Below are 25,221 nucleotides of genomic sequence, written 5' to 3' on the forward strand. Positions count from 1 at the left end.
TCAGGGTTGGTTGTGGATGCTGGGTGTAAACCACTAATTAGACAGACAGAAAACAAAGAAACCCCGCCCTAAAAGTAAAGCTCTTCACCAAAGTACAGCCTGCCAGTCAGAGTAGTTCAGCGGTGCTAAATATATGAGAAACAAGTCATTTCCAGCAAGTCAGTGATAGTCAGCATGCCAATTCTTAATAAAGTACAAGTCTTCGCATATGTACATATTTATTTTACTCATGTATGTGAGTAGGCGGTTTCCTTTGTAAATATTCTTTTGAAGTTCTCTTTGATTAGCCATCCATCGATCACCTACAAATGAAATGGTTTTGTTTACCGTCAGGGAGACAGTAGATCTTTCTAGTACAGATGGAAAGCTGTCCACATTTCATTATCTGCTAGAAACCTTTGACAGATGCGACAAGTTGTAAAGGCATCGTGAAAACTGATCCCATGAGGTTGGCAGAACCCCATGGCACAGCGTCCTTTGGTTGGAAATGGTTTTGAAACCCTAATAGATGCTGATCTGATGCCACGCCATAACTTGGTACTGGAAAAATGAAAGCACTTGTTCAGACGGCTAACCAACAAACCACTGGTCACTAATGATGGACTGGTTTAAGTTAAGGGGCTCAGTGATGCAATCTAGCTGTAAACTACATTCAATGACACATTTAGTTTTACTCCCATTTTTTATGAGATGAACTCAAAGATCTAAAAAAAAAATTCCACATACACAATATCACCATTTTGTGGAAATGAACTTCCCACAGTTCTGACCTAAATTTGGAGCAACTGCTGCAGGAGTAGGTGCAACACCAAACAGAGCCCGTGACTGCAGATGAATGTGGCGGTCAGGCTACATATGATTACATGAAACCAGAGACTGACATACACACAGAGGACATAAATGTAGCTTAGTTGTGGCAGACAGCTAAAACTGAAGATCTTCAGCTTACTCTATCTTTCCTGAAATATGACATTCACCTCCAGTTTGGGACAGTGCCTGCGGTGATGCAGTAATGTGGTCGGATGAGATGTCGGCGAACGATGTGACGTCAAGTCTTCATCGGATAGGAGGGGAGATAAATATTGAACCGGTCCCCATTTTTCTCAGTAAACATATTTCTAACGAGGTTATATAGTTGAAATTAACTCCAAATCATGGTACACCGCAAAAACGGATCTAAAAATAAGTAAAATGTTCTTAAAGTTAGTGTATTTATCCTTGATTTGAGCAGGTAAATAAGATTATCTGCCAATGGAATAAGTATTTTGACCCCTAAAATTAGATAATTAGACATCCTGCACTTTAAATAAGATAACGGAGATGAATTATTCCTCTTTTAAGTGCAAAAATCTTATTCCATTGGCAAATCATCTTATTTACCTGCTCAAATCAAGGACAAATACACTAATTTTAAAGAACATCTTACTTATTTCTAGTTCCATTTTTGCAGTGTAACAACCCAAGTTGTTCACACATACAAAATAAATGAATAAATAATTACTTCATAAAGCTATTTTTTCTAACACAGGGGAATGGGACAGGGAATACGTGTTTAACACGCTTACAAAAATGTATCTGATGCTTAATAAAGACGCTTCTTTTGGCAGTAAATTCAATAAATCCCCTGGATGTACAAACAAGTCATAAGCATCGCTAAGGTGATTTTTCTACACCATCTGCTTTTAAATCCTGAATCCTCTCTTCTGCCACCTTGCTCAGCACTAGTGCATCTTGCCCTAATCTATTCACATTCTATTCCTCTGACCAATCGTGCGCGGCCTTGAAGCATATAAAAGCCTATAAAAACATGTTAAACCGTCATAAAAGTGTATAAAAACGGATTAAAGTTAATACATTCCACAATTTCTATGCATATTTTTTTCACTTGGATTCCCACCGGAGGACTGAATGAGTCATTTTTTAGCAGCATTATACTTTTCTATTTCTTTGAAACCAATTGAAGGATCCTTGTCGGTGTGTTTGGGACCAACCTTGACTAAATATTGTCCACCTTCATTTTATCAAGGACACCTTGGTAATTTACTCCTATCATCCTTCAATTATATGAATCAGTGCTGAATGCGGCTAAACTGCCACACACCATAATGATGAGTTCAACTAAAACTTAACTTTTGGTGTTTTTGCTGTGTCATTCCGGCTCTTGACTTGTCCAATGACATTCAGTGAGAGTTTAGGAGTCATCTGGCCATACTATATCCTCCTTGTGTTTCATTGCCTTGTCCAAATATTGTCCAGCATTTAGGAAATCCTTAACGTTCTTTTTCTCCTTCATGGAGTCTTGTGCTGTGATGACATAGTGGCTGGCTTCACACTGCAGGTCTTGATGCTGAATTTTTTTTTATTTAATTTTTTTTACTTTTTACGTGGTCGTTCATATTACTAATTGAATGTGAACGCCATCAGACTTCGGTCTGTATGGTTCAGCCCCTGGAGCTACCTGCATGCTCAGATAACAGAAGGAGAGAGTAGATTTCACACAGCAGTCCAGTGTTTACGCAAGTAATGGCGGATGTATGTAAGCTCCAGATTTTTTATTTATTTTTTTTGGTGAAAGGATGGGAATTGGGCTGTCGCATATGGGCAAAAGGATCAGATTTGTGTCTAATTTGCCTGCTGCATGAACATACCCATAGAGGCTGTCTCAGTTGTGTGCATTAATTATTGTTTTCATGGGAAAAAAACTGTTCTTGCTATTTCCACATCTTTCTAAAGCTCTTCATGATCCGCCCCTAGGGTCTTAGCTAATTCTCCTGATTATTTTATGACTTCTTTTGAGGAAAACCTGACATTTTAGGGCAAAATTATGTCCCTTTTTCTTCTGGATCGTTGGCTGCATTGGTACTCTTAACAGAAGCCCGTTAAAATGTTTCGAACCAGTTGGTTTGCATGTTTTGCAACAAAAAGTTGGCCAATGTTTTGAGAGAGCTCTTTGGTTTTATCCAAGTTGAGATGCTTCCTGTCCGGTACCTTTTTACAGAACGTCTTTTAGCTGGTGAAGATTCTCAGTCATCCAGGTCATGGTCATTCCAAAAAAGTTTAAAAAACAAAACAACAAAGTCCAGTTGTTTTGTTTTTTAAACTTTTTGGGAAAAACGTCTTTAAGCGTATAACCAGCAGATCTGAATTGACTTTGTTAGAGTGTAGGAATGCTGGGATAGTGAGATTCCTGTTAATTTCTTGGCTTATATGCCTTTTTGCATCTATATTAATATGCCTTGATCATAATCAATGTGTCATTACACTTTATTACACATTGCTTGATTTGCTGAACACTATTCCTGGATACGTGGCTTGTTATTAAGGTCTGGTGAAAATTTTACGTCAGTCGCCCCCATTTGAGATTATATTTACTGAAGGAGAACTTTCAGTAACAAACAAGTAATAAGAGGAAAATCCAAGCACCGATTACGTTTTTCAGAATGTGAAAGATGGGCGCCTATGCTCTCATTCATAGTACGGCAACCAGCATAAAAGTAAATCTAATGAGATTGGAAAGGCAAATGGACAGCGATGAACTTGAAATGAGGGATTTTGTCATGAGCTCGTAATTTCAATATATACAGGTGTATAATTTGACATTAAAACAGCTTTTATAGTTCCTATAAAAAAGATAAGGAACCTCATCAATAATTATTTTAACCATCCCTTGTAAGTATGTCATAGACCCGCATTCCTTCAATGTTTTATTGACATTACACTTTATTTCTTTAACACTGTAAGACAAATTAGTGATAACAATAACAAGGAGACTTTAACCTGATAATTTACTCATAAATAGGGCACTTTGATTATGCAAATGTTGCATTGTCTTTGCAAAATTTCAACACATTTTTCTGCACACAAACTCTGTTTTATATTTATAGATAAAACTTCTTTTTAAACCAGAGACCAGCTGTAAGATTGCGAAATCCCCTAAAGGCAGAGAATGCTTCACATTGCAAAAAAATAAATAATGGAAGCCACATGTGGTTCAAAAACATTATTTATTATTTATTATTTTCACGCAAATTTGATCTAAACTAGTCCAGTATCACAGCTGCAAAAATTGCTTATAAACATAATCGAACATCGGTTAATGAGTTTTATTTTGAATCTGTTTTAGTGTTTTATCTGTCTAATGTCTAGTGTAAACCCAAAAAGCAAGGTGGCTGACTGAAATGTGCCCGTCGCACAGCGGCCCTGACTTAGAGCTAATTTACGCATATTCATCACACAGCTCATGTTTAGAAAGATTCCCATATGGAGCATTTACTGCAGGAAAAGATTTGTTCTGCGTTGTGTGGTGAGACGAAAAAGCTTGAGTCGACCACCCGCAGACTAAGCTCTGGCCCAGAAGCAGATGTTCATACTGTAACCAGTGTCTGTGGTGCCCTTTGCAGATGTGAATGAGTGCCAGGACCCCTCGTACTGTAAGAATGGGAGGTGTGAGAACACGCCCGGCTCCTTTCACTGTTTTTGTGACCCTCCCCTCACCTTCAGCGCGGCGCTGAAGCAGTGCGTCTATGACGGTGGGTAGATCTAGCTTGCCTGACCGCTCAATCTGACACTCATGTTCATTCATTGCAGTTCCTCCCAAGCTGTGTCCTCTCCAGCCTGTTTTCAGCCCTTTTTTGCTCGCTTTGTGGAAAGATTTTTCTAGCTTTGAAACATCGTCAGTTTTTTATTTTATTTTTTATTTTATTTTGTATGAGTGGTGTGAGAAACTGATTACATACGCTACCGGTCAGAAGTTTACATACTCTCATCGTGGGCATGAATGGGATATTTTGAGCTTTTAATGATGCATGTAAACTGTTATTTATTTATTTTTTTAAGGCTGAATGATGATAGAACACACATCGCTAATGATTTTTAAGCATTTGATCTTAATATAGCTGAGGTCAGGGTTTTCCAAAAAGCTTAATGTTCCCCTGCTTTAGCAATTCCAAAACCAGTTCGGATTTGTGTTTGCACAGCCATTTGTGTCCAAATCTAAACCAGCTAGCTGCTGATTGGGAATTAGAAATTTAGAGGAAAGTCCTTCAACATCCTTGGGAGTCAGACCCACAGCATAATACAGCTACCACCATGCTTAACAAGTAGTAAATTATTATTATTTTTTTTAAAAGCTTCACTTTGATGATTGCAGCCAAATAGCTTAAGGAAGTTAGAGAAAGTACAGCCCCGAATATAGTTGATGTTCCTTTTGGTTTTAGGTTACAGCAGTGTGAAATGCTTAGGCTTTCTAAGGCATGTACATTTAGTTTCAGCTAAATCTGTAAGGAAGTATCAAAGGAACAATTTACTTCCCTAAATTTACAAAGCAAAGTAAATAAATCATAGGGCCTGCTTTTGCTTTACAAATTGGTCAGAAGTTTGTGATTTATACGCAGTGATTTGTTGCTTGTCATTTTAGGTTGGAAATAAAGAGTTACACTTTTTAATTATTATTTATAGAAGAATTTAAAAAAAATATGCTCCAAAAATCTGCTTTTTTATGACTTAGCAGCAAAAAATGCACTGGCTGAAAAAAAGCAACAAAAAAAGTCCAATCTCTTTGAAGCTAATCGTAAAATTGTGTAATCTTAGGTCATTTATGCTTCATAAACAGTTTAGTGGATTGGTTTCACTCCGTGTATAATATATTTTCTCTTCATCTGGGAGAATCTATGTCACATGAAGCTGAACAATGTGTAGGTGGCCATCTGTATAATGATTAGGACTAATTAAGTGGTTGATGTTGTTGATGATTGGTATTGAAATGTTTTCGTCTTCATCCCAGTAGACTCCCGTGAATAAAGGCCTAGATTTGAGTGAATTTATTCAGTGGAGATAATAATCCGTACATAATCAGTCATTGTTTTCACAAAAAACTCACAATATCACCAGACAAATATATGTAACTGTAGTTTATTTTTTGTTAACAAAGAACCTTTTCCTAACATCTGCAATACAGAGTCTTTATCCTTGTTCAAATCAAAAGTCTCAAACCCACATGTTCAACACTGCCTTTTCATTATGATTTTCTGTTACTTTCCTGGGTGTAGTTTGTGTTGTTTCTTTTAGTTATGACGATGTTGCTTTTACCACTGATTGTTTTTACATGTAGAGTGTCCCTAAGTGTTTTGAAAGGTGCTTGAAATAAAATATATTATTATTATTATTATCATTTTCCAGGTCGATGATAGTGCTAAGGAGCTTTCTATTTGTAATCTAGAAAATATTCTTTTCCCAGAGGTGATAATGCGACTTGACAGATTGGCTTATTTTTATCAACAACTCTTCAACGTGGTAAAATCAAGAGGCCCTGCCATTCAGGTGCCATAAATATGTCCTGTCTTATCAACACATATTTACTGTGGTCGTTGCCAACAAGAAAACTACCGTGCTCGTCAAAACCTTTCATTCTTTGTGGCTGTAATAATGTGTGACACCTGAACCCCTTTTATGAGAATTGCTTAAAAGTTGAAAAAAAAAAAAAACCATGAGCACCATTACCTTAGGTAAATTAATGAATTGATTGAAAATCATTTTCAAATAAATACTTGTCTAAATTCAACAGAACTTGTGATATCCATAGAATTTCTTTCAGAAATTCAGATCCCTCTGCACCATTTGTACCTTTATAAGAGTAGGATTTCCTATTTAAAGTTCTTTGTATCTCTATTTAAATCATACTTTGACTTTTTTTTTTTTTTGGCAGAACTACCTCATTTCATTAAGTCATTCCTGCCTAACCCACTTCTCTCTGGGAATTCCCCCAGATCTAAATTTTGTTTTGTTGGCATCCAGCGGTATTTTTCCTATCGATGATCCCAGATTTTTTTTTTTTTTTGACCTGTTGCAACAAACCAGACCCAAAATGTGTACTCCTGCTTCGAGATTGAAGCCTTCATCAAAGACACGTCATAAAAAAATTGTTTGATGTTTTGCTGGACTGTGACTTAATAAAACCAACAGAGAAATACCAACGCACGTCTCTTCCTTATTCCTAATCTAGATCGCACCGCGGCCCACAAAGACGTGTGTTTCGAGCAGGTGGACGAGGGCCTGATCTGCAGTCGGCCCATCGACATAGTGGTGACTTACCCTGAGTGCTGCTGTCACTACGGCCGCGGCTGGGGGCCCGAGTGCAACACCTGCCCGCCCAGAAATTCAGGTGAGCTCCCTGCCGGGTCAGCCTCACCCGCTCGTTTCCCTGCTTACCGCCCTCTCCCCTGTCTCCCGGAGAATAAAGCAGCTTCTTCTTTTCTGTTCAGATATGTTCAGTATTCTGTGTAAAATGCAGCTTGAGACCGAGTCAGATGGGGATCAGGATTTTCTGCCAGCTTTCGCAAACTACAACCCAGGTAAAGTCACACCATGCATTTGTTGTCCCTCTACTTTTGTTTTGATTTTTCTCGCCATCTACTGTGTTGTGTTAATTTGTCGGTGTGCCCTGTTTTCTCCTCTTCATGAAAAGGTGACAGTTCAGAGGAGGATTCGGATGAATGCAGCTGTGGAAATGGCCGCTGTGTCCGCTCCTACCTGGGTACCATGTGTGAATGTAACACAGGCTTTAGGCTAGACCACTCGCGTGCCCGCTGCATAGGTTTGTACTTACACAAAGTCAGCAAGAAAAAATGCAACCTCATGTGTATCCAGTGCCATGCAAGAGTATCCATAATCCATGCTATACAAACTTAAATGGGTTAAATGGGAATTATGTAACAGAACAACACAAAGTCTCAAATTATTGTGAAGTGGAAGAAAAACGGATAGATGGTTATTCACGTTTTTTGTTTTGTTTTTGTTTTTTTTAGAAATAAAAATCTAAACAGTGGCTTGCATTGTAGCGCTGACTGCATATTTAGGAGTCATGGTCCTGATGGATGGTGAACCTTTAACCCCGGGCTTGTTTCTTTCACAGCCTTTAACAAGTTCTTCTTTCTGGGGGGGAAAAAAACACAAAGAAAACATCCGTAAAGTTAAAAAGATAAAAAAAAAAAAAAAAAAAACATGGTGGTGGCAGCATCACAGTCATTCTGCCACCACCATGTTTCATTTTCTCCACAGCTTGAGCCCTGACCTGTCTGCTGTGTTCCTTGATCATCATGATGCCGTTCTCTAATTTTCTCTAACAAACCTCGGAGGCCTTCAATAACCAATATGCATTCACACTAAGATCAAATTACATTTAGGTCAACTCTATTTTAACCTGACCCTAGCCAGATGTATTTCACTCCGCCTAGCTCCACTCATCCATCTGGGACAGATCCATGGGAATGGCGTTTTTTGAAGGCTTGGCCTTATCAAAAATCCTTGCATATGATTGGATAAGCCACTTGTCTGTCATCTTTATCGACGTGCTATTTCAACCACTCACACCGAAGCTAACCCGTGACGCTGTGAGAGCGACGCAGGAAAAAACAAAACTTTTTTTTTTTTTTATGTGTTTGCGGCTCTAGTGGCACGCGTTTTATTGACAGTGAGCTGACAGGAAGAGGGGGAAGACAGGCGGCAAAGCGCCGCGGGTCGGAGTCGATCCTGGGCCGACCGCGTCGAGGACTAAAGGCCTCCTAATATGGTTCACGCTAACCGCTAACCGCTCCACTGCGGGCGCGCCCCGGAAAACAAAACATGATAAATCCAGTCGGGAGAAGGGCGAAAACATGGTTTCCACCAACAAAAGCCTTCAGAGCCGTTCTCTGATGTTCTTTTAATGAAACAATATTAGGTAGATTGGACAACATGGAAGAAATAGCAGCATCAATGTTAACGCTTGCTTCCTAGATGTGAGCCGCCATTGCTATCAAAACAGTCTCACGTCACGGTCGCTTCTCCACTACGTCACATCTATGAAACTCCAGCCCTGCGTCCTGATTGGCTGGACAATAAAATTGGTTGGAGAAATCACTCTCTATGGGAGATATCCCAGATGGATGTGAGTGAAGCTAGGCGGAGCGAAATTCATCTGGCTAGAGTCAGGTTAACTCTATTTAGCAATTCAGTGACATCTGCCGGCAGCTGGTTGCCGCAGATTGTAAGTAAAAAAGGAAAACATGCACGATGCTTCTGCTTGGCACTGTACACCTCTTACACTGTGATTCACTGTTTACGGCTCCATTTTTTTTTTTTACGGCTGGTACTCACTGACAACTCGTTTATGTTTTCCAGACATCGACGAGTGTGCAGAGCCGGGCCCGCGCGCCAGCGCCTGCAAGAACGCTCGCTGTGTGAACACCCTCGGCTCATACAAGTGCTACTGCAAGCACGGCTTTGTGGCCTCGCGTCGGCCAAACATATGCGTGCGGCGCAGGACTCAGTGAAGAGCCGTGCGGCGCGTGGATCGCCCCCCCCCCCCCCCCCCCACCCCCCAGCAGACACGCCGTCGCACACCTCGCTGTCCCAGGACGGCGGCGTGAGAGAGGGCGCTGAGAACGCGGCTCGCCCCGGGGGACATACGTACGGCTTTGCGAAGGGCGATCTGAAATGTACAAAATATTCTCCTTCCCCCACCGTTTCATTTGTTTCTTTTCATTGTGAAATCACATTAGGATAATATTTGTTTTATTGGTTAACTTTTTTTGTAATTATTGTTTTTTAAACATTTTTTTCTTGGTTTAATATTAAAGTGTATATGTTTGTGATTCCTGTTTATTGACAACCCCCTCCGCCTCATTGGTCTGATCAACGTTTGATCTTAAAGGTGAGCTCTAGTTTTAAAGAAATACTTCTCAAAGATCTCCATCCGGTATTACTGTCGATTTTTTATTTTTTTTTCCACATTCCCCTTTGAACCCACATCCTGTCGTGTTTAATGATGCATCATATGAAGTGTATTTTCTGCAGTAATTATTATACATTGTTTCAATTGTGTTTTTGTACAGTTTGTTCAGTGGAATGATCCTTTTGCTTCTCTGTTTATTTGTGGTTGATGTAAAATAGGATTTTGTTATCATTTGACTAGTGCACCAAAGTGGACTTGGCGGAAGAGGTGAGGCCGATGCACGACGCCGTGGGAAAATAGTGGGAAGTGTTTGCTAAATGTGCCGTCTTCTGGCAAAATCCAGGAAAGCTGTTATAATTGCTGAACCAAATTATTAGCCAAAGAAGCTGTTGGAAGAAGGCAAATCTAATAAAAACAAAATCACTTTGGAAAAAAAACCTGTGCATTTGAATTTTGTTCTGGTTTTACAACATATCTGCGGGATTAGACTCACTAAATGCTGGGTGTAGAGCTGACGTACCTTTAAAATGCAGATCTGTGCCCTGCATGATCTAGTACTACAGAAAATTCCAGCCATTATTAAGTAAGATAAATTAGATAATGCTCTTTTTAAATTTGCTTTTCTACATACCTATGTGCAGCGTCCTTTTTATCCACTGTATAAACAAGGACACACTGTATATAACTGATGCACCTTGTCCTACTTGTGGCACCTTCTTCTGATTATTGATTACTGAGCCGATGTGACAAGTCAATTTCTCCAATGTGAGATCAATAAAGCCTATCTTATCTTAACTTACATTTAATGGTGTCCGTAGTAAATGTGTGTAAAAAGCCTTAAAGTAAATCTCCTTTTTGGCAGTAGAATGATCTCAGACAGGTTTTTTGAACCTCTATTGGTACCCCTGCTGTTTCCCAATAGAACAGCTGGGTCTGGTGTCTATCTCCTGCATTCATTGGGCTGGAGGCAAGGTTGAGGAAAAGGTGCATGCTCTGTATGTCAGGGGCCTCACTAACCTCACCGTTTTACACATAAACATGGCCGGCACAATAGCACGTACGTTCTTAAAATTGTTTAATTTATTGATGAACTTTTTTTCCAGTCGGGGATTGTTAGTCAATAAAAAAATAAAATCAAACAGCACAACCTTGGTGCAGAAGCTGAAAGGTAAAATGAACATCTTTAAAATCGTTCTCATATATTGTGCAGTTTGGAGATTTTCCTGGACGATTTCCACGTAATTGTTTATTATTGTATTTTGCCTTTCTGTCATCTGGGACCCAGAAAAGCCATAGGCCTAATTAACATTTGGGTACATTAAAATTGCAAAGTCTAAACAGGGCTGCAAGCGCTGAAATCAGTGGGGAAACTGTAGGAGGCCCAGTGGTGTAGGAATTGTGCGCACAAAGGCAGGACATTTTATTTTCAATCGGTGAAAAAATAATAACCGTAGGTGCGTTTATTCCTGCTCCGAGTGAATACAAACACAATGAAGTTTACAGTTAAAATAAAATAATCATTTAATTGACTTCAATTGTCAAGGTTGGTGTCAGACGCGTTAAATACTGAAGAATGGGCTCGGCTTCATCCTATATATACAGAATATAAACAATATGGGGGCCAGTTGTTGAGGAAGCATTGTATAAACCTATTTATTTTATGTAGAGCAACGCCATCTTGTGGGTGATTTGTCTTACTACAACTCCTACATCTATTCCAGTGAACCCTAATGATTTGGACTTTACAGTAAAGGCAGAAGTACCTCAGATTATGGTTTACAGAAGCTTTGTTCTGATTCAATCAAACCTCTGACTCCTCTGTCTAGGATGGATGGATGGATGGATGGATGGATGGAAGGATAAGCAGCAGAACCTGCCCAAGAATGCGTTAAACAATGTTATGCGTTTAAATTGGTCAATGGCATCATAAATGAATTAACCAAAACAGAAAAGGACACAGGAAACCTACATTTTAGGAACATCTAATATCAAAGCCCCTACTGATTCATCAAGTGAAACTTCTATAAATACTTTTGCGGAGTTAATTCTCCAAAGTTCTCAATGTATTTTTGAAAGAAAGAAATCTTTATTTGTCATTGCAATTGTACATTTATTACAAAATTTGCCTTCTGCATCCCTAGGAGAGCAGTGGGCAGCCTTACAGCGCCCGGGGAGTGCAAGCGTACTGCTCCAACCACCAGGCTCCCACTTCCCCATTTTTTTTAATACATTTTTGGCACATTTTGAATGTATAAATCGTTCCCATAAAGTTACTAGAGATACTTTGAAAAGCTCAGAGATGGACAGATGGATTTTATTTGTAGGCCAATATAAAACAATTGGTCTGAGGAATTCCTTTTCAACAATTCAGATATTTACCGGGCCCATAAATATATATATTTTTTCTTTTTACATACTTTCCCCCATTTTTCAAAACCGTGTGGAAGCCCTGTGATGAGTTATCCCTGTTTCTCTGGGATCAGTCATCACTCCCCAGAAGTTCACATGGTTACATTTGAGCACAAAATGCAGGCATATATATAACATCAAGCCACTAAAAGGAAACATAAACACGCAGCTGGTCCTGATGAAATACAGGAACTCAAAGAAGAGCATAGATGTGATATTGACTGCATCGTTTCACCGCAGTCGAATCACCTAAAACACAGAAGAAATATTTAAATGGTAATCTAACCGGTTGATTTCTGAGTTTGTTTTCTCCATGAGTTTTCCCTTTTTCATTTTTTGTCTCTATTTGACTAAAGGCTCTGCAATAAAAAGAAGAATCAAGAGGATGCAAGCAGAATGCGAAAACCAAACACTGAAACAGTCCCAAGATGATGGAGCTGAGAGCAAGCAGCTGAGATAGGATCTGACTCTGACCGAGTAACAGATTTACCCAGAAATAAACACAGTCTGAGGTGTAAAGAGAACAAATTATTCCACAAAAACTTCCTCAGTTTATAATGCGTTATTGACCTTGATATATTCGGCATTTTCAGATAACGGGTTTATCAGGAGACACTTCCACATAGTGCGACAGAGCAAGCTTTTCAGTCAGTGTTGCAAATGTCACCAAAAACGTTAAGATTTGTAGATTAATTTATAGTTAGTTCACAATTAATAGCCATCAATCTAGCATAGTGTCAACTAATGAATTAAACAGCTCAATTTAAGTAATTAGGTTTAGTTTATCGTTTTCAGATATTATTTCTTAGACTAACATAAAGTAGCACAGTGTGTTTTATTCAAACCCCCTTCACTCCGACATCCCCTAAATGAAATCCAGTGCAACCGGTCGTCTTTAGAAGTCCACCTGAGTGTAGCTTAATCTCTATGATTGCATTTGTTCTGTGACCGACAGAGAGGTTTATTGGAGAATATTTAGTGAACATTTCAGTATATCACTGAAGCATCGCGTAGACCAAGAAACACAGCAGACAGACAAGGAATGAGGAAAACCGTAGTCCAGTTTAATGCTTGGAATAAAGCATATAGGTGACACATATGAAGGAATCTCAGGAAATAAAGAAAAAAACTCTTGCTCTTAAGATGAACCACTAATTAGCCAACTTGACCGATACTAGCAATCAAAAAATAACAACTATAATAAATCCCATAATTGCATTTTTGGCTGTTTTTTGTTTAGTGAAGAAAAAAAATTAAACATTGACACAAATACATACAAAATGTGTTATGTTACAATTAAAGATCTGCTCCATGTCTGTTTGCCTTCCAGTGGATTAAAATTACCAAAAACAGATGTTGCCATTTTTAAAATGAGTCTAAAATAGAATAAAGACTAAACATTTTCCACTAGAGGGAGCTGCTGGTTTACGCGTACGGCACAATCCCTTTAATTCCAGATCTTTTTCACAATCAACACGCCTCCAGAAAATGGTGTAAGTCAATAAGGATCCACGTATCTCTTGTTACTAGATGTAAAAAAAAAAATAAAAAAAAAAAATGTCTGACTGCTGAACATACTATGTTGGGATTCCTGCTAAATGCAAACTGAATGACACCAGTTGAGTGAACAGCCTTGACTTTTGGTTTGTGCCATAACTACCATCCTCTAACCTAAAAACAGTCATCAGTCTTTTGGATTAAGCAAGTCACGCCGCAGGAGAGTGGCGCCTAGGCACCTTGCTGTCCTGGTTTCACTCTGTCTAATAATTATATCTGTTTGAAACTGGAACAGTAGGGTGACCTACAGCAACTAGTTTAGGGGAGAGACAGAGAAAAAGAAACGGGACAGGAGAGCCAGGGGATGAGCATAGGAACCAAAACAGAAATAGCATACTCGTCCTTGGGAGACGACTCAAAAACCTGATGTTGAGGATATAAATATCTTGAAGTAGGTCACAATGACCGGAGTATAACCCGCTGGGTGCTGGTGGCAGCAGACTGCAGCTACTGAACTTTTTGTAGTCTGTACTTATGATGACTTTTTGGGACAAATATGGGAAAAAAAAAAAGAAATTATGCGGCAACAAAGTGTCCAGCATGTGTTGCATCTGTCTCTTGGTAAAATAAAACAGACCAAAGGAAAATTCAACTTAATGACATTTAACTGAGCTGTTTAATCTGGGTTACACCAGCTCCTGATGATGACTTAGGGAAGAGCGAGTCAGACACTTCAGACCAGTTCAGTCATCAATATTGATGCAAATGGATGGGGATGGAGGACGCATTAAGAAAAAAATGTCTCATGGCCCCAATGAAAATGTGGGTTTTAAATGTTGTTGGGGTTTATTTTGTTGAATCTATTTTTTTACACAAGTTGGCCATAATGGCTATTATCAGATATAGCACTAAAATTATCCTACATTTGGGGACAATTAAGAAGAGAAGCTTAACTGCACAGGAAAACATCAACATGTTTTGGCTAAAATTATTTTATGCACAAAACTGGAAAAAAATTAGCTAACTGCGAGTGGGTTGGAGATGAAAGAAAAGAACCTGTGATAAGCACAGCGTGTTGGAGGATTTGTGATGCTGTGGGCTTGCTTCTCTGCCAAGTACCCCACTTGCAGCGTTGCAAGTGGGATACCACAGGGTTCAGTTCTTGAAACTTTTTTATTTATATTATAGACTATTCCCCAAGGACATGTAGTAAAACAATTGTAATGTAACTGAACATCATCATACTGATGACTTTCAGCTCTGTTGCTAACTTAAATAAAATGAACATCATAAGCTGTGCCTTGCGATTGACTGTCGACCTGTCCAGGGTGAACCCTCGCCCATTGACAGCTGGAGATAGACACCAGCACCCCTCGCCACCCCAATAGGGATAAGCGTGTCAGAAAATGGATGGATGGATCGTAAGCTGTGTTGTTTGATAAAATGCTTAGCCAGCACCAAACAGCGGTTATGTACCAATTACCTATTGTGGAACTTTTTCAATTCTTGTAACCACCTTTGTGCATTGAGCTATTCAGCCAAGCGTGGGAAACCTTGGTGTTCACTTTGACCGCATCTGTGAAGGTTCATTCTAAGCTATTTATTAAATACTGCTTCTTCCAGCTGAAGAAAGTCTCTAAACAAAATGAGCTTGAGAAGATAATTCAGACTGTTATGTCTTCGCTCCAGGACCATTGTAGCAGTATGTTTGCATGTTTAAACAAAAATGATCCTGATTGTCTCGGGGCAGAGCAAAACAAGCTTCAAGGTTTCTAACAAACACAAGAAAGGAACATCGTAACACGCAGGTTTTGGTGTCTTTCCGCTGGCGTTCCGTGTGAGAATCCATTTTAAAATTTGAGTCTTCACTTTTAATCCATTGTGTGATTCTGCCTGTGTTTAGAGCTTCATATCTCTAGTCTGAGACCATCTGGTCAGAGATGGATAGTGCACGCATTGTAAGATCAGAGAGGACAGACTTTTTAAAGTCATGGACATTAATTTAAAAACGTTATTGTGTATATTTGTTTTAAGCACCCGTGTTTTATTTGTGTTGTTTAGCTACTGTAAAGCACTGTGTTTTAAACCTGTGAAAAGTGCTACATAAAAAAATTTGCACCTACCACTTACAAAACCAAGGGCGAATGTGGAAAACCTCCTTATGCAAACCGTTGCACGCGGTGGAGGATCTGTGATGCTGTGGGCCGGCTTCTCTTTCAAAGCCCTAAACTCAAGCAGTGAATTAAAAACGGGTTGTCATTCGGTCTTTCACTGAGGAAATGATCCAAAACACACGCATGAATGAACAAAAAAAAAGGATTTTTAGTTCTGTAAACCAGGGGTGTCTCCAAAGCGCAGCCATTTCTAGCCCCTGGATTGATTTTTCACAGTACCACGCTAAGTATTCGTCTTTTGACGATCGTGCGTTTTACATCCGCTATTATTAGTAGTGAATAGGACCATAAATAACCAGCCACGTGCGTGCACCCGAATCTATATTTCATTTATTAATCAAACTTAGCTAAATACAGCAAGCATTTTTAAAGAAAGAGTGACACAAATCACGTTCTTATTGCTAGTGGTTACGCTAACAGGGTTTTGCATTTACTGGTACGATATGAGAGCAGTATACATGCTAACTGTCTCGTTCTCTACCCTTCACTCCGTGTGTGACCTTGCCACAGACAATTAACTCAAGGGAAGCTCAGAGGACCCCCCCCCCCCCCCCCGATTACTCCAGACTAGTCATATGAACCAGTTTTCAGGTTGTGTAGGTATTGAGCCAAACCAGCCTTGCTCCCATCGCCACCCTGATCACTGCACACACCGATGATGACCCCCACCCGCCCATGTCCCGTCTATAGTGAGCAGACAGAGGGGGGTTTAGCTCAAACTGCTGCAATCTGCAAAAAAACACAGCACTCTGGCAGCCGGTGTCAGCCTTATATCCTGCACTCAGCTCTTTCCCTTTGTCATGGTGGATTGTGGATGAGCCCCCGTGGTGGTGGGGTTTGGGTCTTTGAGCGGAGGTGGGGAGAAGGTCCCCCGGGCTGTAAACATAGTTCCTCTGTTTGTGAGTGCTGTTAATGCGGACGCAGGAATAGATGACGTGCTTTTATCCTTAGGCCTGGGTAAAACCAGTTTCACTGAAGGCACTGAAGGACGTAAACCTGATGAAAGTGACAAGTTCCAATCTATCCGCTCGTTTTCCGTGCCTAACTTATCGTATATAGGGCGACGAGATGCAGGAGTCAGGCTGAATCCAGGTTTAAAGATGTCAAATAAGTCCACATAGGTAACATTTCTGGATGTCAGCGACTACGAGAGAGAAAGCAAAACCTAAAGTATTGGACTGACAGTGACGTTCACAGCGTAAAATGCCTGACAGAGAAATTCCTATGTGAATGCAACTTTACACCACGGTGAAACAGACTCAGTGGCTTTGTTCTGAATTTGGACCTGTATTTTTGTGTTGTTTCAGTACCGTCCAACTACGACACCCTGTGCAGGAGACGGCGTTATTAAGTTGAGCGTCTCATCGTGTCTGTCTGTCTGTTTGTCAAATCAGCTGTTGAAAAAAAAAACATTCAGTGGTATGGACCGGCGATCCTTTTGCATTTTGATCAAAATAAGTAATATAAAACAAACAGTGGCTCAGAAAACTGTGCTTACATACCAAAGCGGACGAACGCTGGAGTCAAAGAACCTGGGAAATTGTTACAGCCACAAATGTTGATGTATTTTATACGCATTTTATGTGACAGACCTTTTGCCCACAGACTTTGTAAAAAAATACTTACAATTAGAGTTGGAAGTAGCTACATGTCAAAACACATTAAAGTTTGTGGTTGTAATGTCACAAAAATGTTAAAAAGAGGTCTGAATCCCTTTGCAAGCACCTCATTTTTAAGAAGGAATAGCAAAAACAAACGTGTTTAAATGAGCACCTTAAATGTCCTTTCACTTTTACTGAGGTGTGTCTATTGGGTGTCTTTGGTTGGTTGCCTAAAAAGAACTTTTATTACATACAAAAAGAACCTGTAAAATTGAAGAGCTTCGACAACGGTAATAAAGTTACAGAGCAGAAAATTGAAAAAATAAATAAAATAAAATGCTTTAGCTGCCCCAGTACAAGACAGCAAAACCCATTCCATGAACCCGCTGAATGCATATAATGAGAGGCCTGCTATTTTCTGAAATGCTCAGCTCTCAATAAGAGACCCAGCATCTCATAAAACCTTCAGCAGCGCCACTTTGTTGGTCGGAGCTACACCCATACTCACAGATACAGGGAACAACCCTGCCAGAAGACGGGGGAGCCGAAGAGAGCGTAAATTCTCCTACAAGTAATTTAGATGTCAAAGTTTGGGTGTCTCTAAGCCCCTGTCAACAGGCTACTGGGGTGGGGAAGGACTTTTTCTTTAACTGAGGTACCACCATGAAATTGCTTTTATGATGGTGCCATTGAGAGCAGCGCAGTGGGGGAAAAAAAAACGCTTTCTCCAATCTTAAGGGGTCTTTCTCTGGGGCTTTATGAATAACTCAGATCTTGATGACTTACCTTGTGACACGCCAGCTTGCCAGGTGCTGCGTAGTATCTCAGGAATAATTTAGTGCAACTGCAGGCTCTACAAGACAAGGTGAATGAATGGGGGGAGCTGATTTGTAAAGTATTCATTTCTGTTCATCTCTCTCGCATTTTATTTCGCAATTTCAGTATTTTGTTTGCTGGGATCTCATGTGAAAGGCAAGGCAAGGCAAATTTATTTATAAAGCACAATTCAGTACAGAGACAATGCAAAGTGCTTTACATGATTAAAATATAGGAAAATAAAACAGAATAAAAGCAAGTAGGGATAGAATGTAGAAACAAAGAAGAACATTTGAAAACAGTAAAACATTTTAACTTGAACATTCAAAGGCAATTTTAAACAAATGGGTTTTTAATCTCGATTTAAAGGAACTCAGGCTTTCAGCAAGACCACCAGAGTAGCAAAAAAAGGTTATTGCTTGCACTGATTTCATTTATTTATGTATTCATGCTTTGTGTTCAGATAACATCCCGACTAAAGAAGTTGAATTTTGGGGTTAGAACAACGCACTGATGCTACTGCTTGTTTCATTTTCCACTGATGTGAAGATGCGGAAGGGTTTCGGTTTTAGCACCAGGGACAGCACCGCCGCAACACCACACAGTTGGCCAGAACGTCTCCTCCTCTGCGCGAGCTGAAAACGTGCTTTCCATGTGACCGTGAAGGGTCAGAAACCAACCCACACATCCACCCACCCACCCACCCATCCATCCGGGCAGCTGGCCACCTACACCCCGACACACTTTTTTTTTTATCCCTCCTTTTTCCCCCCCCCCTCCCCTGTTGAACGGGAAGCAAAGGCAGTCGTCGAGGTTCAGACGGACGCCCCTTCGGATGCTCGGCCGAAGCGGGGAGGGGGCTGGAAGAAGCTGCTGCGGATATCCGTCTTTTTTATACCTGCCGCTAACAAACCCTCAACAAGAAGGGGGGGTCTTTGCGTTCGCCTGATTTTTTTTCCCCTCCTCCCTTATTTCTTTATTTTTCTGTGCCTTCCCATCTGACGGTTTTTATTCCTCCACTCGCTGAAAAAAAAAAAAAAAAAAAAAAAAAAAACAGAGAGTCTGGTTTCGTAACGTGCTGCTGCTACCAGTGCAGCTCGGAGGAGAAAGGGGGAAAACCTTTTTTTTCTTCTTCTTCTTCTTTTCTTCCAAGGATGCGGATTTAAAGGAAGAGACGTTATCAGTGTCACCTGGGAGATTTTTTTTTTTTAACCGTCAGATTTGAAATTAGCGTAGCCGCGCGCGTGCTACAGAGAAGGCGACGTATTTATTTATTTGTTGGATTTTTTTTGTGTATTTTTTTTTATATATTTATTCCCGGTGACGTTACAGAAAAATACCCGACTGCCTTTTTTTTTTTTATATATACAAGAAGACGGATAAATAAGGGGTAAGTGTTGTTTTTGTGTGTTCTCCTCTTCCTCGCCACAGCCACAATAACAAAGCCAATGAGGGTAAATATCCCAAATTCAGGTGACTTATGCTAGCTGTTAGCTTTTTTTAACTCCAATAGGTAACGCGTTTGTGTCGCTTTTTCCTTTCTGTTGCTACACACGAGGTAAGTCCGCATACATTTCTCGTATGCTAGCTGTCTCGTTGGAGAGGGGGGGGGGGGGGAACAAAATGTATGACAGCGCCGCTTTACGTTAGTTTGTGGGGGAGCCATCTCCCTGTGATGTGTGTCTCTTCTCGCCTTTGTTTGAATCGATGTCAAACGCAGCCACATTTCCTCTCCCTCTATCTGCGTGTTGTGGGCAAGCCAGCCTGTGGCTCTTTTAATTCAGGCATCTGCTGCTAAACCAGCCAAGCTTTGTGGCTTTCGGCCGGTTATTTTGGCCTCCCAATGATGGCATCTTGCAAAGAACCCCTTCCTCCTCCTCCTCCTCCACACCGGTTATGGTATTTATATAGGACTGAGATTTATGCTGTGAGTCTGGCCTAGACTGTGTGACTCATAGCAGGGATGCATCAGGTTAAAAAAAACAAAAAAACAAGTGTGCTGGGAGAAAAGGAGGCTGGCAAAGCAGCTGCAAGCAAATCCCAGTGAGCACGTTGTTTTTTTTTTTTTAAATGTGCAAGTTGGCCATATTTGGTTTTAACCATTTAGGCCGGCGTGTCACAGCTGACACGTGGAGATCAATGCATGTTTTTGCGTAAAGTATAACTTGCGTTGGTGAGTAGCAGAGCAACAGCTATGGATTTTTTCTTGATTGTGTGTTCAGTGACTGTTTTTTTATAAGCCAGCCGAGTTTGGGATGAAATGTATTTAATGACATTGTTTTCATCCCCCCCCTCCCCCATCTCACTGAGACCTGGAAACTGCTCTTGATGAAACGCTGCCATTGAAATAGGTTCGCAATATATTAGTCAAGAGCAATGGCTGTATTGTTGTTTAATATTACAATATCAGTGGCGATAAATCAACTTCTGTGCTCTGTCGTATTTCCCATCCATCACACAGATGCTTCCAACATTGCCTGTGACTTTTCACATATTTATATTCCAGATTAACTTCTTTCATCCCCTGTTTTTTTTTTTTTAAGTTTGTTGTGCATAAGAGCCAAAATGTCCTGGATGTTCTTCGATTGAGATTGTAGTTTTGAATGCAAATGATGAAATTTCTATATTATATCATTTATGCATCAAAGCATATGTCACAAAGTTTAAATAATTTCTATTATTTAGAAAGTTTAATCAAGGTAAAAGCCAATGATGAAAAAAAAAATCAGTATAAGTACTGATTGGTGGTCTTTAATAACCTGTTTTTTAAACTGGCTGAAAATTTAAGCATTTAAAAGATCGGGCTCATTTCTGCACCAAAAGCATGTGCACTTTTCTACCTTTACCTGATTCTTTTATAATAAACTAAAGTGTATTTATACCCAAAATGGTTGCTCTTAGTTTTGATGCTATTAATATATAAAATATAATATTAAAAATATCAGATCTTTTCATATTTGACCTGCTTATCTGACCTAATCAAGGGAAAATGGTCTGAAACTGATCCCCTGCTGGCGGGTACATTCTATAGTCACTAGTATGACACAGTTCTGTGTACAGAATATGAAGCAGTGTGGCTTAGATATTTGAGAAAACATGTATTGTTACGATCAAAACGGCCAAGCAATGTGAAGGGGAAGGTATGTAGAAACTTCTATGGAAATAAATGAATAGTCGTTTCTTATGTCAGAGATATATATATATATATATATATATATATATATATATATATATATATATATATATATATATATATATATATATATATATATATATATATATATATATATATATATATATATATATATATATATATATATATATATATATATGAGTTTCTGTCATTTATGATGTCAGGGATTAATAATTTGCTTTTTCAACTGTTGATGAAATATAAATGTTCTGTATGTTTTTTTTTTTTTTTTACTTCTTTATAAGTACGCCTAAATAATACCACTAGAGGGCAGCATGTTGTGTTTTTTGTTGTTGCTGATTATTGCTTGAACTGACTTACCTTTAATGCTTTGCCATAGTAGTACCACAGGCAATATGTTGAATACTTAGGAAGAACTCTTAGGAGGTGTGGTTAAATTCCTGCACCAACAGCCTGTTTGACATGACAAAACATAAAGTAAAGGTTTATTAACGCTGTGTAATTGTCTATCAGAACACTAAATGCACTTAGAGTAATTTACTGGCCCCAGTGATCAACTTCTGTTATTTTTTTTTTTTATGGCTTATCATGCTTTCCTGTGCAAACATCACCTTCTTAGCACTTCTTTAGTAGACTTCTATGGTTTAATTTGAAATACTTTCTTTTCAATACATATTGAGCATATTGATAATTCATTCCTCAATGTCTCTTGCAAAGATTATAGTTTTAGTAGTGGTCCCAGGTTAATGTAATGAGTATATGCATTGGCTGAAAGCCTGGCTAGAAGAATGGCTTTCAAAAAGTGTATCAAATCCTTTTCAGTGCTCTTTTTTTTTTCTATTCTATATGCCAAATTAAAACATTCATTTTAATGCTGTGATTCACACTGCTAAAGATTTGAAATGTAAACATCTTTACTGCTGTTGTGCAGTAGTTATGTTTTGTTTATGGCAACATCTAAAGGGGAACTTAAGATTTTAACCTTTATTCAGCCACTTTTGTGTTTTCCATGGAAACTGAGCAAAAATATAAAATGATAATAAACCAGTTTGTCAATTTATTTAAACTAAACAAAATACAATTCAATAGTTTTGTGAAATTATACAAATATTTCAAGTTTTAAGAGATCTGTAGTTAGAGGTATGTGGTTTTTAAGATTGGTTTTGCAGATAGATGCTAGAAGGCACCAACAATTGCATGGCTAAAAGTTTTGATGTTGTGACTTTAGCTTCGGCATTTTACATAACAAAATTTCTACTCTGTGGAAGGATAGTTCATATAGAACAGAGGATATTTCTATTCTGTATTTATTTTTCTTTTTTTTTTTTTTTTAAACATTTGTCTTCATGGTACTAAATAGCTTCTTAAATGGTCCGTAAGTTTCAAAAGCTTCTATTAGCAGTTGCATGAATTATATGTAAAGTCAATATTTAGAGTGTTGACACTCTAAATATTGACTTTAATTATTCAGTTCCTTATAATTCTTGCAATTTACTGTCATAGCAGTCTGTTGTTGTTTTTTTTTGACAATAGTGGCTTCTATGCTACCCTTGTTCACACAAAAACCTTGCAAAAAGTATTTGCCTCACTGTATGTACAGATGCAATCACACTGACCTGCAGGCAATGCTGAAAAAGCTTTGCTCTTGTGCCAACATGATTCTGTTGCGCTCTTCTCAGTAGTAGACTGTGCTGGCACTTTCTGGGAAATGTGCAAGGTTTCTTCACTGCAATGAAACCTCTCGGGTTGAAGTTCTAAAAACTGATCTTTTCAAGTACAGTATTTTTGCCAGAAATCGCTTTACTTGTGATGCTATTTTTAAGCAAAGTGAAAATACATGTTTTCCTTTTGAAAGTAAGAAATACTAACATGAGCTTATGATTTCAACCACCCCTGCACATCTTTCTAGTCTTTTGATTAGATGGGTAGGATATCTGCTGTACTCTTTCACAGCTTAAGCCGTGCTTACACTATAGTGAATAATTTTTTTTATATAGTGTCAATGCACAATATGTCATCTCAAGGCTATTTACAAAATCAATCTAATAATATTGACAAATTGCTTAAAAATCTTTCTATCTAAGGAAACCCAGCAGATTGCATCGAGTCATAGACTTACAGCATTCAGTCTTTCTGGATGAGCGTTTAGCGACAGTGGGCAGTTGCTTGCATTGTGTCATTGACTTTGCAGCAATACCTCATACCGAGCACCCATGTAGCAACAGTGCAGAAGAAACCTCCAGCAGAACCAGGCTCAGTGTGAATGGCTATTTGCCATGACTGACTGGCGGTTTGAGGAAGACGTAGCATATGCATGCAAAAAAACACAGAGGCACTGATCCAGGAGTACTTTTTATGAGAGAAAAGGTAAACATGTAAAGTAGCGCCTCTAGTGGCTTCACCTAAAAGAGAAAAGCAGTTAAGCAGATAAGTTCCATGCCAGTTTTCCACATTCATAAGGTTAAAAGTTGCAAAACTGTTCTGCAGTAGAATGTAGCTCAGTGAGGGAATATTGGCACTATGTCCTCTAGTAGGGCTGGATGATATAGGAAAAAGGGATATCAGTAAAATAGCAATCATATTGATTGGTCAATATTGAAAATTATCCAAAAATTCAAAACATGTATTTTAAGTTCAGCCCTGGCCATTTCATGCTGTTGCCTACTGGCCTATTTTTAGATAAAGAACTCACAAACACTGAATTCAAACTCAACTCTTTATTAAACCAACTTTTTACCATAATTGCAAGTTTTAAAAAAATAACGTGTGCTTTCTGAACTCTTTGAAGGGGTGGGGCTTGGAGACATAGCGTTCCTGGGTCTGTATTTGTGATTGGTTGGGAGGATGTAATGACTAATATTAATCTACATGGCTAGAATGCTAGAGGAAGGAAAACTGTTCTTCTATTGAACTTTTTATTGACCCTTTTTTTTCTATCACACCATGCCTCTATTGATTGATATATTTTGTTATTGAATTATCGTCCAGGCCTATCCTCTAGCAACATAAGCTGATGGCAGTATAACTACACAGATTGCTCAGGATAACCTAAGCAACTCTAACTATAAGCTTTATCAAAAAGGAAAGTTTTGAAAGTAGACGGGGTGTGTGCCTCAATGACTAAACTGGGAGTTGGTTCCACAGGAGAGGAGACTGAGAGAGCTGCCTCCCATTCTACTTTAGAAACCCCAGGGACCAACAGTAGACCTGTAGTCTGAGAGCGAAATGCTCTGTTAGAAACCTATGGAGCAATCAGATCTCTGATGTATGATGGAACGTGATTTATTAAGGGCTTTATATTTGAGAAGGAGAATTTTAAATTGAGCCATTGAAAGGAAGCTAAAATAGGAGAAACATGGTCTCTCTTTTTTCAATTTTCATCTGAATGCTTGCTGAAGGCGATTCTGATTTAGGTGAAGGCTTTTAACTGCATTTGATGGAGTTCCTGATAGTAAAGCATTGCAATAGTCCAGCCTTGAAATAACAAATACATGGACTAGTTTTTCAGCACATCTCATGAACAAGATATTTCACATTTTGGCAATATTCCGGTGTTGAAAGAAGGAAATCCTAGAAACTGGTTTTATGTGGGATTTTGAATGATGTGTCCTGGTTAAAAAACAAACAAACAAAAAAAAACTGGACAATTTGATACCATCTATATTAAGTTACTGACTAGGCTGTTTATTTTTTTTTAAAGACTCCAAAGACAGCTTCTGTCTTGTTTTGTTTTTATAAGCAGAACATTTTTAAGTCATCCAAGTGTTTATGTATTCAGACCATGTCAGTAGTCTAACTGATTGTACTTATCAGAATTTGTGGATAAAAATAACTGAGTATCATCAGTAGTACAGTCAGTGG

At 39.0% G+C, this 25,221-nt stretch overlaps 2 protein-coding genes across 7 annotated transcripts in view; both read left to right on the forward strand.

The window, feature by feature from the left end:
• The window catches only part of ltbp3 (latent transforming growth factor beta binding protein 3), a 64,594-nt gene extending 54,448 nt beyond the window's left edge, over window positions 1-10,146 (forward strand). For 3 of the 4 annotated variants that reach the window (XM_012867131.3, XM_012867129.3, XM_036143203.1), the window contains 5 exons: window positions 4,401-4,529; window positions 7,001-7,159; window positions 7,260-7,349; window positions 7,463-7,591; window positions 9,157-10,146. In XM_012867131.3, coding sequence (XP_012722585.2) covers window positions 4,401-4,529; window positions 7,001-7,159; window positions 7,260-7,349; window positions 7,463-7,591; window positions 9,157-9,308 — 659 coding nt within the window. In that variant the 3' untranslated portion in view covers window positions 9,309-10,146. The remainder of the gene's footprint in view (window positions 1-4,400; window positions 4,530-7,000; window positions 7,160-7,259; window positions 7,350-7,462; window positions 7,592-9,156) is intronic. The other variant, XM_012867132.3, reaches the window with a different exon arrangement.
• Window positions 10,147-18,936: 8,790 nt separating this feature from the next.
• LOC105929365 (spectrin beta chain, non-erythrocytic 1) overlaps window positions 18,937-25,221 on the forward strand; it is a 62,582-nt gene continuing 56,297 nt past the window's right edge. For 2 of the 3 annotated variants that reach the window (XM_036143204.1, XM_036143206.1), the window contains exon 1: window positions 18,937-19,596. The gene's annotated coding sequence lies outside the window, so the exon portion shown is untranslated. The remainder of the gene's footprint in view (window positions 19,597-25,221) is intronic. The other variant, XM_012867098.3, reaches the window with a different exon arrangement.

The sequence above is a fragment of the Fundulus heteroclitus genome, chromosome 11 (genome assembly GCF_011125445.2).
Source record: "Fundulus heteroclitus isolate FHET01 chromosome 11, MU-UCD_Fhet_4.1, whole genome shotgun sequence".
Classification (NCBI taxonomy): domain Eukaryota; kingdom Metazoa; phylum Chordata; class Actinopteri; order Cyprinodontiformes; family Fundulidae; genus Fundulus; species Fundulus heteroclitus.